The 13,761-nt window shown below is 37.5% G+C and overlaps 1 protein-coding gene across 3 annotated transcripts in view; it reads left to right on the top strand.

Annotated features, from left to right (window-relative positions):
• CCDC191 (coiled-coil domain containing 191) overlaps positions 1 to 13,761 on the top strand; it is a 97,255-nt gene that overhangs the window by 13,750 nt on the left and 69,744 nt on the right. For 2 of the 3 annotated variants that reach the window (XR_013445275.1, XM_036107139.2), the window contains exons 4-7: positions 215 to 358; positions 3,761 to 3,939; positions 5,595 to 5,818; positions 8,886 to 9,039. Coding sequence is in view for 2 of the 3 variants with exons in the window: in XM_036107139.2 (XP_035963032.2) it covers positions 215 to 358; positions 3,761 to 3,939; positions 5,595 to 5,818; positions 8,886 to 9,039 (701 nt within the window). In the remaining variant the exon portion in view is untranslated. The remainder of the gene's footprint in view (positions 1 to 214; positions 359 to 3,760; positions 3,940 to 5,594; positions 5,819 to 8,885; positions 9,040 to 13,761) is intronic. The other variant, XM_078066261.1, reaches the window with a different exon arrangement.

Here is a 13,761-nt window from a genome sequence, read left to right as displayed (position 1 = left end):
ATTTACTTATTTTTTGTCTCTCTTCTCCAATTAGAATGTAAACTTCGTTGGTGATAAGTTTTATTTGTCCTATTTGTTGCTCTTTTCCCAGCATCTAACACAGTACCTGACACATGATAGATGCTCAGTAATTACTGAGTGAATGAAAACAGTGAATGAAGAAAGTCTCTGAAGTAATAGGAATATTAAAAAGATTTTTTTGTTTTATTGATAGCTCAGGAGCTAGTCAATGACTGGTTAGACACCAAACTTAAGCAAGAACTAGCAAGTGATGGTGAAGATGGTGCTGAAGACACTGTGTCAAATATCCTTCCTGTGCCGGAAGCCAGTGATCATTTGAAATATGACAACTTTGATGGTAAGAACTTGTCTGATTGTTCTAAGCTTTAACATCTAATGAATGTATCTAAGAAGTCTTTTTAATTGTTTTAAATAATAAATGATATATTATTTGACTTTTCTATGATTTGCTTAGTTTTATAATTGGCTTTAATTTTTCTTGGTTCAATTTAAATTACTTATCTGTATCCTCAGTATGTTCATGGTGTTTTTTAAATTAAAATATTCAATTTTAATTCTCCTTATGATTATAATAGCAATTAATGCTCTGAGTGTCTCTTCCCATATATTGTTGGATGACTCTTTACTCTGATGGGGCTACATTTAAACATTTTATATTTATAAAAGAGTTTACTACTTGTACACACAACTAGTGAGTGAGGGTTCCTCGAATGTACTCAGAATTTGGTATTTTTTTTCCTCAGCATGAAGGTAGGCCTAGTGATGGTGGTGGGCAGCAGCTCCTCATGTGTGACTCACACACCCTTGGTAATCTCACCTGGCAGCATTCCCCTTGTTTAGGACTCTACAAAAATCTACAAAATCCCCAGCCCAGGAATCACAAAGTCATGAGCTCTTAAAGTTAGAGGAATCCTTCTAGATCACCTAGTCTGATCTCCCCGCTTCACCCCCTCAGATAGAGATCCTTCTGTAGTGTCCCTCACGTGGGGTGATACAATCTCTGCCAGCACATCTCCCAGGATAGAAGGAGCCCGTTCACTTGTTGTGGGGCTCTAATCCTCATACATTTTTCTCTCAGGAGAATTAGGAGTTTGACCTCTGTAACCCTTTAGTATAAGAGAAAATAATACCATGTTCCCTTTCCCAAGAAAAGTAGTAGTGTTGGGGCGCCTGGGTGGCTCAGTCGTTAGGCGTCTGCCTTCGGCTCAGGTCATGATCCCAGGGTCCTGGGATTGAGCCCCGCATCGGGCTCCCTACTCCGCGGGAAGCCTGCTTCTCCCTCTCACACTCCCCTTGCTTGTGTTCCCTCTCTCGCTGCCTCTGTCTCTGCCAAAGAAATGAATAAAATCTTTAAAAAAAAAAAAAGAAAAAGAAAAAGAAAAGTAGTAGTGTTGTTGTTGTTGTTTGCACGTGATATAATCATGTCTGATCTCTCATATACTTCAATGTTCCTAGCTTAAATATACCAATTCTCACAGTAGTTCTTTATATCACATTGTTTCTAAATCTTATCATGCTGGTTGCCTCCTTCTGGATGTTTTCTAATTTATTAATGTCGTTATTAAAGTGAGGCATTTTCATACTTCATATTTATTCTGAAGCATATACGGAATATAGTGAAACTATGACTCCTTTCATATGGTGCTAATAGATCTAGTTATATTTCTTTACTTAGATTGGCAATTACCATCTAGTATCATACCAGGCCTCATTCATCTTATGCTTGTAGAGTTTTTTGTTTTATTTTCCTTTTTTTTTTTTGATTGAAACATTCCTATTATGTAGCCATTTAAAAAGGATGTTTACCAAAAATACTGATGAATGGGATTATCTCAATAGACTCAGAAAAAGTACTTGACAAAATCTGACAACCATTCCTGATAAAAATGCTCAGCAAACTAGTAATAGAAGGTAAATTCCTCAACCTGACAAAGGGCATTTACTGAAGACATACAGAAAACAAATACCAAAATGACAAACATAAGCTATACGTTATCAGGAATTACATCTAATGTAAATGGATTAAATAGTCCAATTAAAAGACAAAGATTGGCAGAATGATTTTTAAAATATGACATAATTATATGCTATCCACAGGAGACACAATTTAGATTCAAAGACACAAATAGATTGAAAGTAAAAAGATGGAAAAAGCTATACCATGCAATCAGTAACCAAAAGAAAGTGAGAGCAGCTTACTAATTCAGGAAAAAAATAGACTGTAACATAAAAAATTGTTACTAGGGACCAAGAAGGGCATTTTATAATGATAAAGGGTCAGCCATCAATAAAACATAACAAGTATAAACATACGTACACCTAAGAAAAGAGCCCCAAAATAGGGGCGCCTGGGTGGCTCAGTTGGGTAAGCATCTGCCTTCAGCTCGGGTCATGATTTCGGGGTCCTGGGATCAAGCACTGCATCGGGCTTCCTGCTCAATGGCGAGGCTGCGTCTCTCTCTCTGCCCCTCCCCCTGCTCATGTTCTCTCTCTCCCTCTCTCTCAAATAAAATCTTTTAAAAAAAAAGCCCTAAAATACATGAAGCAAAAACTGACAAAGCTGAAGGGAGAAATAGGTAATTGTACAATTCTCCAAATTATTTGGAGACCTTATACCCCATTTTCAGTGATGTATGGAACTAAACAGAACATCAACAAGGAAGATGTTCCTATAATTAGTCATTGAGAAAATGCAAATTAAAACTACCTTGAGTAACCACTACATACGGCTTATATCCAAAGACTGACCATACTAAGTATTGGTGAGGATGTAGACGAACCAGAACACTCCAATACTGCTGGTGAGAATATAAAATTTTGTGACCACTTTGGAAAACTGCTTGACAGTTTTTTAAAAAGTTAAACAGATACTTCTATGATCAAGCCATTCCACTCCTAGGCATTTTTCCAAGAGAAAACAAAGCATATGTTCATACAAAAACTTGTACACAAATGTTTATAACAACTTTATTTGTCATAGCCAAAATCTGGAAACAGCCCAAATGTCTATCCATGAATGAATGAACAAATTATGGTATACCCATACAGTGGAATACTAATCAGCAATAAAAAGTGGTGAACTGTTGATACAACAACATGATGAATCTCAGAAATAATTGTGCTGAGTAAAAGAAGCCTGACCAAAAAAAGAGTACATAGTGTATGATTTAATTGATAAGAAATTCTAGAAAATGTAAATTAATTTATCCTGAGAGAAAGCAGGTCTGTGGTTGCCTGGGATAAGACCGAGAACATGGGGAGGAGTGGGAGGAAGAGATTGCAAATCAGTTTGAGGACCCTTTTGGAACTGACAGACATGTTCTTTATCTTGATTATAGTGATGGTTTTACTGGTAGATGTATATGTCAAAACTTATGGTAGACTTTAAATATTTACAGTGTATTGTATGTCAGTTATACTTCAATAAAGCCATTTAAAAAAAACAATGGAGTCTTCAAGGATGTTTAGACTGAAGTAGTATCTTTTACATTTGGCAGTGAAGGAGTCTTTCATGTCTTGGGTGATGATAATTCCTCATGAGTGGAATTTTCTTTCCTCTCAGTTGAAGGTAGTTAATTGCTGAGGGCTATACTCATCCAATTGGCATTATCAGTTACTATTTATTGAACACTCACAGCTTCATATTTTTATTGTACCAAGATTATTTATATAAATATGGAAATTGTACTAAATTTTTTTTTAATTTTCCCTTTTTTTGTTGTTGCTCTGTCTCCTCCAGAGTTGTGTGGCTATTTGGAGGAAGAAGAGGAAAGTACCACCGTTCAAAAATTTATAGACCATCTGCTCCATAAAAAAGTGGTGGATTCTGGAATGTTGGAAGATCTTGGAATGAATGGAAACCAAGACAAGCAGCAGCAGAAGGATCCTCGTCTTACCATGGAGATGAGACATAAGCAGGTGGGAGGGAAAAACAAAATTAAAATGGGTAACAGGAAGCAATCTTTGTGTAGCACATTTAATAAGCTTAAATAAAGACTTAGGTTTTATTATGAAAAAGAGTGCCATCTGTGGTTTGGTTAGAAAGAATAAAAATAAAATATAAGAACTTAGAAAAAAAATAATGCTCATAAACTGAGGACAGGAAACAGTTTATTTAAAAAAACCAAAAGAAGGAATAATTGATTTTGAACAATGGAGTGGTGAACTAAACTTTATTAGTTTGTATATGGTACTATTATAAATATGTAGATTGGTTTTGCTTGAATTTGATTTTTGAACTGTGACATCAAAATATTAGTATCATGAATATTCTAGTGAATGTTATAATGATAATTCTTTTCCAGACAACTGAAAAATTCACTCATTTTGTGATTATAATTTGAAAGGGAGGACAGATCTGAATTAAATCTAGTTCAGCTGTTTTGAATTAGAAAGGCATATGGGAACTTTCTTTTCTTCAAAGGGAATAAACAGTGGGTTATAGGGAAAAGATGCGTCTCAATTCTTTGTAGAGGAGCTTCAGGAAATCAGAATGACCAAGTCTTTTCCACATGTCCAGAACTAAGACTGAACTAGAATGAATGTCTATACATTGTATGTTGTCTTTTTATAACCCTGAATTTCTGATTGCTTTAAAGCATTAAGGTGTGCCTAATCAGCACTGAGGATGTTAGAAAAAGGGGTAGAAGTATGATCCTAGTTTGGGTTTGTGATAAAAGGGAGGAGGGAAGGTTCAATAAGAGATTGCCAATATCTAGAAGTCTTATAAGTAAAGAATAAGATAAGGTCAGTGAAGAGGGAGGTAAAGGAGCACTCCTTAATTCATAGCTAGAAGAGCCGCTAGAGAATTAATGGGTTTGAAAAATTGATTGTGCTTATTCAGAAATATCATGGTTTTGATTTCCAAATATGAGCCAGAATCATTGATACATTTAAATAACGATCAAAATGAATAGTGTTGTGGGGCGCCTGGGTGGCTCAGTCGGTTAAGCGTCTGCCTTCGGCTCAGGTCATGATCCCGGGGTCCTGGGATCGAGCCCCGCATCGGGCTTCCTGCTCCGCGGGAAGCCTGCTTCTCCCTCTCCCACTCTCCCTGCTTGTGTTCCCTCTCTCGCTGTGTCTCTCTCTGTCAAATAAATAAATAAAAATATTTTTAAAAAAATGAATAATGTTGTGTTCCTCAGGCAGTAAATCACTGTTGTATCTTTCATGATGTAGCCTCCCCAAAATATCCATATTCTTTCTTAAATGGCGTGCACAGAGGGCCTAAATAAACAGCAGTAGTATACACCTTGGAAAATTTTAGGGGTGGGATATCATTACTATGTAAGAATCCAGAACTTGGCATCTGACCCAGTAAATTTTCAACTTTTCCATGGTGCAGATCATTTCCAGAGTGCTGGGAGTCCTCTGACCTGACTTATCTAGACTTTTGTATTGGCTCTTACCCAAGTAAACAAATGAATTCTTCCTATTCTTCCAATGAACAGTGAGCTTCTGGGCCAGAATGTTTCCAACTGGGCATATTGTGAACTTGGAAATGTATTCTAAGCTTTTGTGTATCCTTTTCTACTTGAAAGGCTGCATTCCACCCTCACTGTGTTCTCTTTAAGGTAAAAGAAAATCGCATGAGACGTGAGAAAGAACTGGAGCGCCAGAGAATGGAAAAGACCCTGAAAAAATCGGTCTTCTTAGAGGCTCAGTATTTGGTGCAGGAAGAGAAGAGAAAGAAGGCTCTGGAGGCCAAGAAAGAGGAGGAGGAGATTCAAAGGGAGATGGTAAAGCTGCGGAGGGAGATAATTGAGAGGAGACGAACTGTGGAAGAAGCATGGAAAATGTAAGCCAGCCGTGGTGAGCGGTGTGAAGTTTTTTTTTGTCTAAGCAGTCATTTTGGAAGTTTAAAAACATGGACATTGTGATAACAAAACACAAAGAAGAAATCACCCATGATTCCATGATCTTAACAAATTGTTTATGTTTTTCTGTTTCCTCTGGGTCTTGATCCCTTTACATACTTAATTGCAACCATAAAGTACATTTATTTTGCTTGTTTTAGTTAACACATTGCCCAGAGTCCTGAGGTCTGTATATTATTTCTCCATTGAGTTCCTAGACCGTAATTTATGTAATGAGCTTCCCCCCAATCTGATAAGCATTTCAACTATTTCAGGTTTTTCACCATATAATAATGCAGTGAGCTTCCTTAAGCATAGAGCTTTCTACATTCTTAGGCATGTAATTACTGAGTTAAATGGTATAGGCCTTTGATGACTCTTGAAACATTGGCAAATTGCTTTCTAAATGGGTTGTACTTATTTACACTATTGCTGGCAGTGGACGAGGTTACCACACTCTTTTTAACATTGGGAAGTACTATCATTTTCAATACTTTTGCACTTTCAATAGGTATTATGTTGGTTAGTTTGCATTTCTTTGGTTACCTGCACATTGTTAAAATTGTCTGCTAATTGTGCCTCAGCCTATGTGAAGGGTGTGAGTGTCTTACCTACTGATAATCATACAGAGTCATCATTGCCCTCCAACCACTGACAAAGAACAGGAATATCTGAGCTAAGAGGAAAATCAAAATAGTCCTCACAGGATGTAGTACTGTTATATATCCTCATGCAGAAAATGAGCTTCTAAATGAAATAACTAATGTATTTATTCTGAGAAACAGCGCTGATGCATGAACTGCAAAAAGCCTTGGAGTAACGTGCCTGAAGTGACTGAATACTCAAACTCAGAGGCCAGAAAGACCTATTCGATAATCCCTCCCGCCCCCATCAGCCTACACAGCTTTTCCCCCTGTGTTCCTGATTGCTCTTATTCTACCCAATTTAAAACAGCTCGGCAGTGGACGAGTGCTTCACTCTTTCAAGTGCCAGCCTCAGGCCTCCTCCAGACACCATTCCTTTTAGAAAGCAATCACCGGTGTTTTAGTGAGTTCTTGCTAAGGTCAACCTTACTTTTAGATTGCTTTTAAACCCTGAAAAATCTAGGCTGACCTAAAATAAATAGTGAAAACAAGTAACATTTGATGGGAGCGGGACGCTGTGCTCATAGTGGGCACTCAACAGATGCTCACTGACCACTCGTTAAAATCTTATCCATGGTTACAGTGATTCAGGTAACATGCTGTACTGCTAGCAGATGAACTGATTTAAACGTTCCACAAGGCAATTTGGCAATAAACAACAGGAGCCATAAAAATGGTATTACCGCTTGACCTGGAAATTCCAGTCTTAGGAAAACAGCCCTAAGAAAATGATCAGAAATCCAGACAAAGATTTGTGCACAAAGATAATATAGTATTATTTATAATGGGCATTAATAAATACTGGAGAAATTAATGAAAATGGTTATACAATGAGGCAGCACTGACTGTTGTCAGTGTTTTTTTCTGGGTGGAAATATGGATGGCTTTTATATCCAATTTTTCACAATAAGCGGCTATCCCTTTTATAACAGATACATATTTTAATGTTATTTTAAAATCAGATCCGTGGTATTAGAACTGTATTTCTTTAAATGGCCACTGTGGTCGGCCTATAACTGTCTAATATAACACTGTTATGGCATTTGGATAGAGTCAGTAATCATTATTGATAGAGTTTTTAATTTCTTTGTAAGCTATCCTAAATCTGCTTTATTGCATGGTTTCAAAATATCTCCTCTAAGAGATTTATTAATTACTAATTAAGGCAAAAATGGCAACTTCATACTGGAGAGGTCCCCTTAGCCAAGTGATGGTTAACATCACCAATAATAAGATATAACAGTGTGTGTCCTCTGTATGTATATGAGAATTAATGAGAATGTCTATTGAGTATCCTGGCATCCCTCTCAACTTGAGTTTCCACAACTATAAAGTGAAATTCAGAAAGATAAGGTGACCTGTGTGAGTTTTCACAGCTGGTTTGTGGCCAGAGCCCATGAATCCTGATTCCTGACTATTTCTACTGTATCATTGGTAGTATATATACCTTCCACACATATACATACATATACTTTAGTACGCTCCAGTAAGAAGGCAGTGACTGTGAGCTTGCTTGAATTGGCATGTGGAAGAGGGATGACCTGGATGAGAAAGGATATGTGGGTGAGACAGCGGATGACCAGAGAAATGAGCAACAAAGTTACAGAGCGATTCCTGTCACTTGCCTGAAAGTTTTTTCCTTATTGTTATTAAGTTCTATTTTTTCTCTTTTCAGCTATTTTAGAATTAATATAAATTTCACTCTCCCGTTATACAAGAATACCTGATTCTTTTGTTATTTTTCTCCCTAGAAGCCTTGTAAAAGCCTTGGGGTAAAAATCTCATCCCTCTCTTACCTGAGGGTCCTTTTTTTGGTCTCTCCCTTAGAAGAAAAGAGAGAGCTTATGTCTACATATTGTTAACTCTCAAATTTTGATCAAAGTATCCCTCGATGATAAACTCAGTAAAAATACTTTACCAAAATATTTATAGGGCTTTCTACTTTTCAGAGTATAACAGTCTCTTATTTAATCTATATTTTATAAAGGAGTAAACTAAGGCTTAAAAAAAAAATCACCCTACAATGTAGTTTTAGAACCAAATCTAAAAATCTGTCTTCTGGGGGTGCCTGGGTGGCTCAGTCGTTAAGCGTCTGCCTTTGGCTCAGGTCATGATCCCAGGGTCCTGGGATCGAGCCCCGCATCGGGCTCTCTGCTCCGCGGGAAGCCTGCTTCTCCCTCTCCCACTCTCCCTGCTTGTGTTCCCTCTCTCGCTGTGTCTCTGTCAAATAAATAAATAAAATCTTTTAAAAAAATAAAAATCTGTCTTCTGATGGAAAATTCAGTGTTCATTCCACTATAGTAGGTTGTAATTACCCATCATTAATTCTGTTGTTCATACGTGTATTTTTTAAAATTGTTAACAGAGAGAGGAAAAAGCAGGAAGAAAACTCTCCCAAAAATACAGAAAAAGGCATGGTTCAGAGTGATTATATTCTTCTGGGTGAAGAAAAAATGACGAAAGAAAGAAAGAAGAAACTGAGAGAGTTATTAATCCAAACTTTCAAGGAAAATCATCAGGTGGGAATTATAACTTCTCTTTTTTCAGCATTCTGTGGTGTAAATGACAGAGGGCTCCATCAGAGATGGGCCAGTGTCACACTAAGCCCAACTGAGCCTCATCGCAAATACCAAATTGCCCACACCGTTGGTTCTATGCTGCCCACCTGACCTAGGGCATGGGGTTGTGCTCCAGTCCTCTGTGCAGGGGCTATTCTTATAGATACTTTGATCTTGGGAAATCGGGTGTGAATTTAGGGTGGCTTCCTAAATTACTCTTTTCAGAATAGCATGTAACTACTAATGTAGATCTCTGGTAGGTTTTGAAAGCTTGGCTTCCACAGTCTCCTGGATTATTCAGAAGAATTACTCAGAAAAGTCACTTGCCTTCTGGGAGCTAAGATCTTAAAGCAGTGATACACTTCTCCTTTTCATGGTCTGCATTTTATTTTACTCTTTTCTCCCTCTCTTTTACTTTTTGTAAAAAACAAAACAAAACAACAACAAAAAAACTAGTCTATTTTTATTGACAAATGAGCATCCTTTCCAGGCCATTTAAGCAGAAGTTTCTTTCAGTGAAGTGGGATTGACAGCAGTATGCATTTGGAACTTATAACATTTCAGGTAAAAGGGATTAGTTGGAAGATACGTAAAGTGAGAAGGTTGGATGAGAAAAGATAAATATGATATTTTATATTTCTTGTAACACCCACCCAAAGCCTTAGGCTTTGCTGAAATACAGTGAAAGTTAGTGAAGTGAATGCAGGAATGCACAGATTTAACAAGAGAAAAGACAATATCAAGATGATATTGAGGGAGCTTGATAAATATAGGATAGACTTACAGAAGCCCTGGAAATCAGTATCAGAAATTTGAATATAATATTGATAACTGGGATATGAGCAAGAAAGTAATGTAATCTAAACAATTTAAAAAGAGACATGGGGCGCCTAGGTGGCTCAGTCGCTTAAGCGTCTGCCTTTGGCTTAGGTCATGATCTCAGGGTCCTGGGATTGAGCCCCGTGTCAGGCTCCCTGCTCAGCGGGGAGTCTGCTTCTCCCTCTCCCTCATGCTCTCCCTCTCAAATCTTAAAAAAAAGAGAGAGATATGTTTGATGGAGGTATTTTGGACTGATGGGCAAGAAGTCATAATTATTGAGATATAAAACAACAAAAGCTTTGGTCAGAGTTTTGGCTTTAGGAATAGTGAGGGAAGAGTTAGCAGGAGGAAATGTTAAGAGTTGACATTAACATTTTGAGAAAGATTGGCAAGGACTCAGATGTTGTATCCTTCACAAGACCGAATTGGTGTGTCCTACAATAACAGTTCAGATTTCTGAAGGAAAATCGGAAAGGAGATGAATACTCGGGGCCATCTAGAGAAGGAGTGAGGAAAACGTGCCATGATATGTTACCCATCCAATGAGAGATGAATAAGACATGTGTTTTCTAGAAACTTAATTTTTAAATTCACTGTGCAGGAAGAAATAATACATGTTTTAGGTAGAAGTGGCTAGTTATGAATTTTAGACACTTGAGAAGAGTTTTACAAAATTAGTGGTCCACCTAAAACCGATTACTCAGTTTTAAAAAGACCAACCAGTGTAACTTAAAAATGTGAGATTATGAATAAATTATCTCCACTCTTCACAGATTCTGCTTGATCTAAACCTATACTATATTGTTGTTAAGTTCTTATTTAAAATAATTTTAGACATACAGAAAAATTGCAGAAACAGGACACAGAATACCTGAATTCCCTTCATGCAGCTTTCCCCAATGTTAACATCTTATGTAAATGTAACATAATTATCAAAACTAGGAAATTAACCTTGGTACAATACCATCAAATACCATTAACTAAACTATACACCTTATTAGAATGTCACCAGTTTTTCCACTAATGTCCTTTTTCTATTCCAGGACTTAGCCCATGATTCTACATTAGAGAATGCCTAGGAATAATAAAATAAAAAAAAATTAAAAAAAAAAGAGAATGCCTAGGAGTATATATCTAGGACTCAGTCCATAATTCTGTTTCATATAGCTGTCATGTCTCCTTTGCCTCTTCCAGCTTTATGACAGCTCCTCAGTCTTTCCTTATCTTTTATGGCCTTGACATTTTTTAAGGGTACTGATCAGGTATTTTGTAGAATGTCTCTCAGCATTCTGAAAACATTGGGTTTTCTGATATTTTCTCCTGCTTAGATTGAGATTATGCATTTTTGACAACTTTACTACAAGAAGTGATGCTGTGCCCTTCTCAGGATCATACTGGGGGTACACAGTATTAGTATGCTGGGTTTCTGTACTGTAAAGTTGCTTTTATTTTTTATTGTATTTTTTATTTTTTATTTTTTTATTATTTTTTAAGATTTTATTTATTTGTCGGAAGAGAGAGAGCGAGAGAGAGCAGCAAGCAGAGGGAGAAGCCGGTTCCCCACCGAGTAAGGAGCCCAATGTGGTACTCGATTCCAGGACCCTGGGATCATGACCGGAGCCAAGGCAGACACTTAACGGTCAGAGCCACCCAGGCGCCCTATTTTTTTATTTTTTTGAGAGAGATCAAGCATGAGTGGGGGGGAGGGGGAGAGGGAGACAGAGAATCTCAAGCAGGCTCCATGCCCAGTGCAGAGCCTGATGCAGGGCTCGATCTTACAACCCTGAAATCATGACCTGAGCCTAAACCAAGAGTTGATGCTTAACCGACTGAGCCACCCAGGTGCCCCTCTACTGTAAAGTTACTATATCTCCTTTGGAATGTCTTAGAAGAGATACAGTAAAATTATGCAAATATCCTGTTTCTCCTTAAACTTTCACTTATTAATTTTAACATCCATTGGTAGGTCTTGCCTGTAACATTAATGTATTTGTCTAATGATGATTTTGTATTTCCCTCATTTCTTCTTCATTTATTAATTGAAATTCTTCTAGAAAGAAAACCTGTCCTTTCTCCCCATTTATTTATTTATTTATTCAGTTATGTCCTCTTAGCAGCATGGGCTCATGGGTATTTATTTTAGTTTGTGGGTGATTATTATTATTGTTTACTCTATTACTCAAATTGTTCTGACTTTGGCCATTGGAAAATCTTGACTTCTTTGTTCTTTCAAAATGCTTCCATGCTTTTTTGAGCACTTCCTTTCTTTCTGGCACGATGGGACATTCAGGCCCATCTTGTATTTTCCCTTTCTAGCCCTGGAATCAACCACTTCTACACAGAACTCTAGTTTCTTTATTGGAGAATAGTATTTAGAAACCCAAATATGAATACTGGGTGCTATTACTGCTACTGGGGTGTCATTATTCAGCAGACAGAGCTGGGAAATGTGTGTATACTAACCCACACATATATACACATTATTTCTGTGTTTGTCTGTCTGTAGACATGTTAAAATCCGTGAGTTCATACTGATACCTCGAATTCCAGTGCAGTAACACAGGGGCCATGGTATCCTTTGCTCTTCCTTATTTATAACTTCTTTCTATAACTATCTGTATGTTTATTAAAATAATCATGAGTTCATAATGATGCCTTCAACCCTAATCCAGCACCACACGTTTCAGTGTACCCTTTCCCCCTTGCTTATTTATAATTACTTTCTCTGGCAGTGAGAAATCTGGCACTCATTACCAAAATATATTTACTTATTTAATCCTGCTATACTATAAAAGTAGTTTCAGAATTGCTAACCCATACTGCTACGTAAACAAATTCGCTAACCAGAGTACAATATTGGTACATTATTTTCATTTTCAGTTGCATTCAGCCAGAATATTATTACGTAGGTTATAGGTTAGGTTCTGTTCTTCCCCTTCCATTTCAGTGTGATTATGTTATTTATTTGCAACATGGCTAGTGAACCTGTAATTTTGATTTCCCCCATGTATATGAGTGTAACGAGACATGGGGAAAATCCCCCTACCAGACTCCTCAGGCTTTTACGTAGACTTGGCTGGAGACAGGACAGTCCTCTGGTAAATGCCACGGAGTAGCAGACCCCTGGGCTCATTACCTTGGCCCTAGTCCACATTCCTAGCCTGGTTCTAAAGGAGCCTAAAGCTGCCCTTGGGTAATGAAACTTGAACACTCAGCAGCCTAAATATGACCACAGGATAAAAAGGGGGAAAATGCCTAGCTGGCTTGCAGTGAGTGGCTAGATAACAGGAAACTCTTGTCAGCACCCTCAAAATGGTTCACTGGCACAAGCCCAATAGCAAGCTATATAGAGTATTTGTAGGAAGACTTTAAAGAATCTGTTTCTAGGAGGAGTTCCAGTTCAAGCTCCTTTAATTCTTGTAATTCTCTGTGCTTTGACTCTGGATTGTATTTGTTCCCCCAGACAGTCTCTTTTAACATCACATGTGGGCCCAGTTATTCAATAGGAGACTTTCTGAGAGAAACAGAGCTGGCCCTCTTATCCAAACAGAGGTTCAGGTGCAGTGCTGTGCATGCATCTTCCCCACATATTTCATTGCCTGGTCTCTTTGTGATATCAAACATCTCTTTCTGTATAGAAACTTTCTACTTCCATTTTCCATCCTATTTTATCTGATCTTGCAGTGAAATCTCTTGGGGAGATACAGCAATCCTCATATCATTGCTAATTAGCAGAAACAACAAGGGATTAACTGTGAAACTCTTATACTATTTGGGAAATGGCCTTCTTAATTCTAACCCTGTTCTGAAATACATTTTATGTTTTCTTAAGAAGATAAGAAAGTCTGTGATCTTGGGGCGCCT

Source organism: Halichoerus grypus, chromosome 1, assembly GCF_964656455.1.
Source record: "Halichoerus grypus chromosome 1, mHalGry1.hap1.1, whole genome shotgun sequence".
NCBI lineage: Eukaryota > Metazoa > Chordata > Mammalia > Carnivora > Phocidae > Halichoerus > Halichoerus grypus.
This window is presented reverse-complemented; position numbering and strand designations above follow the sequence as displayed.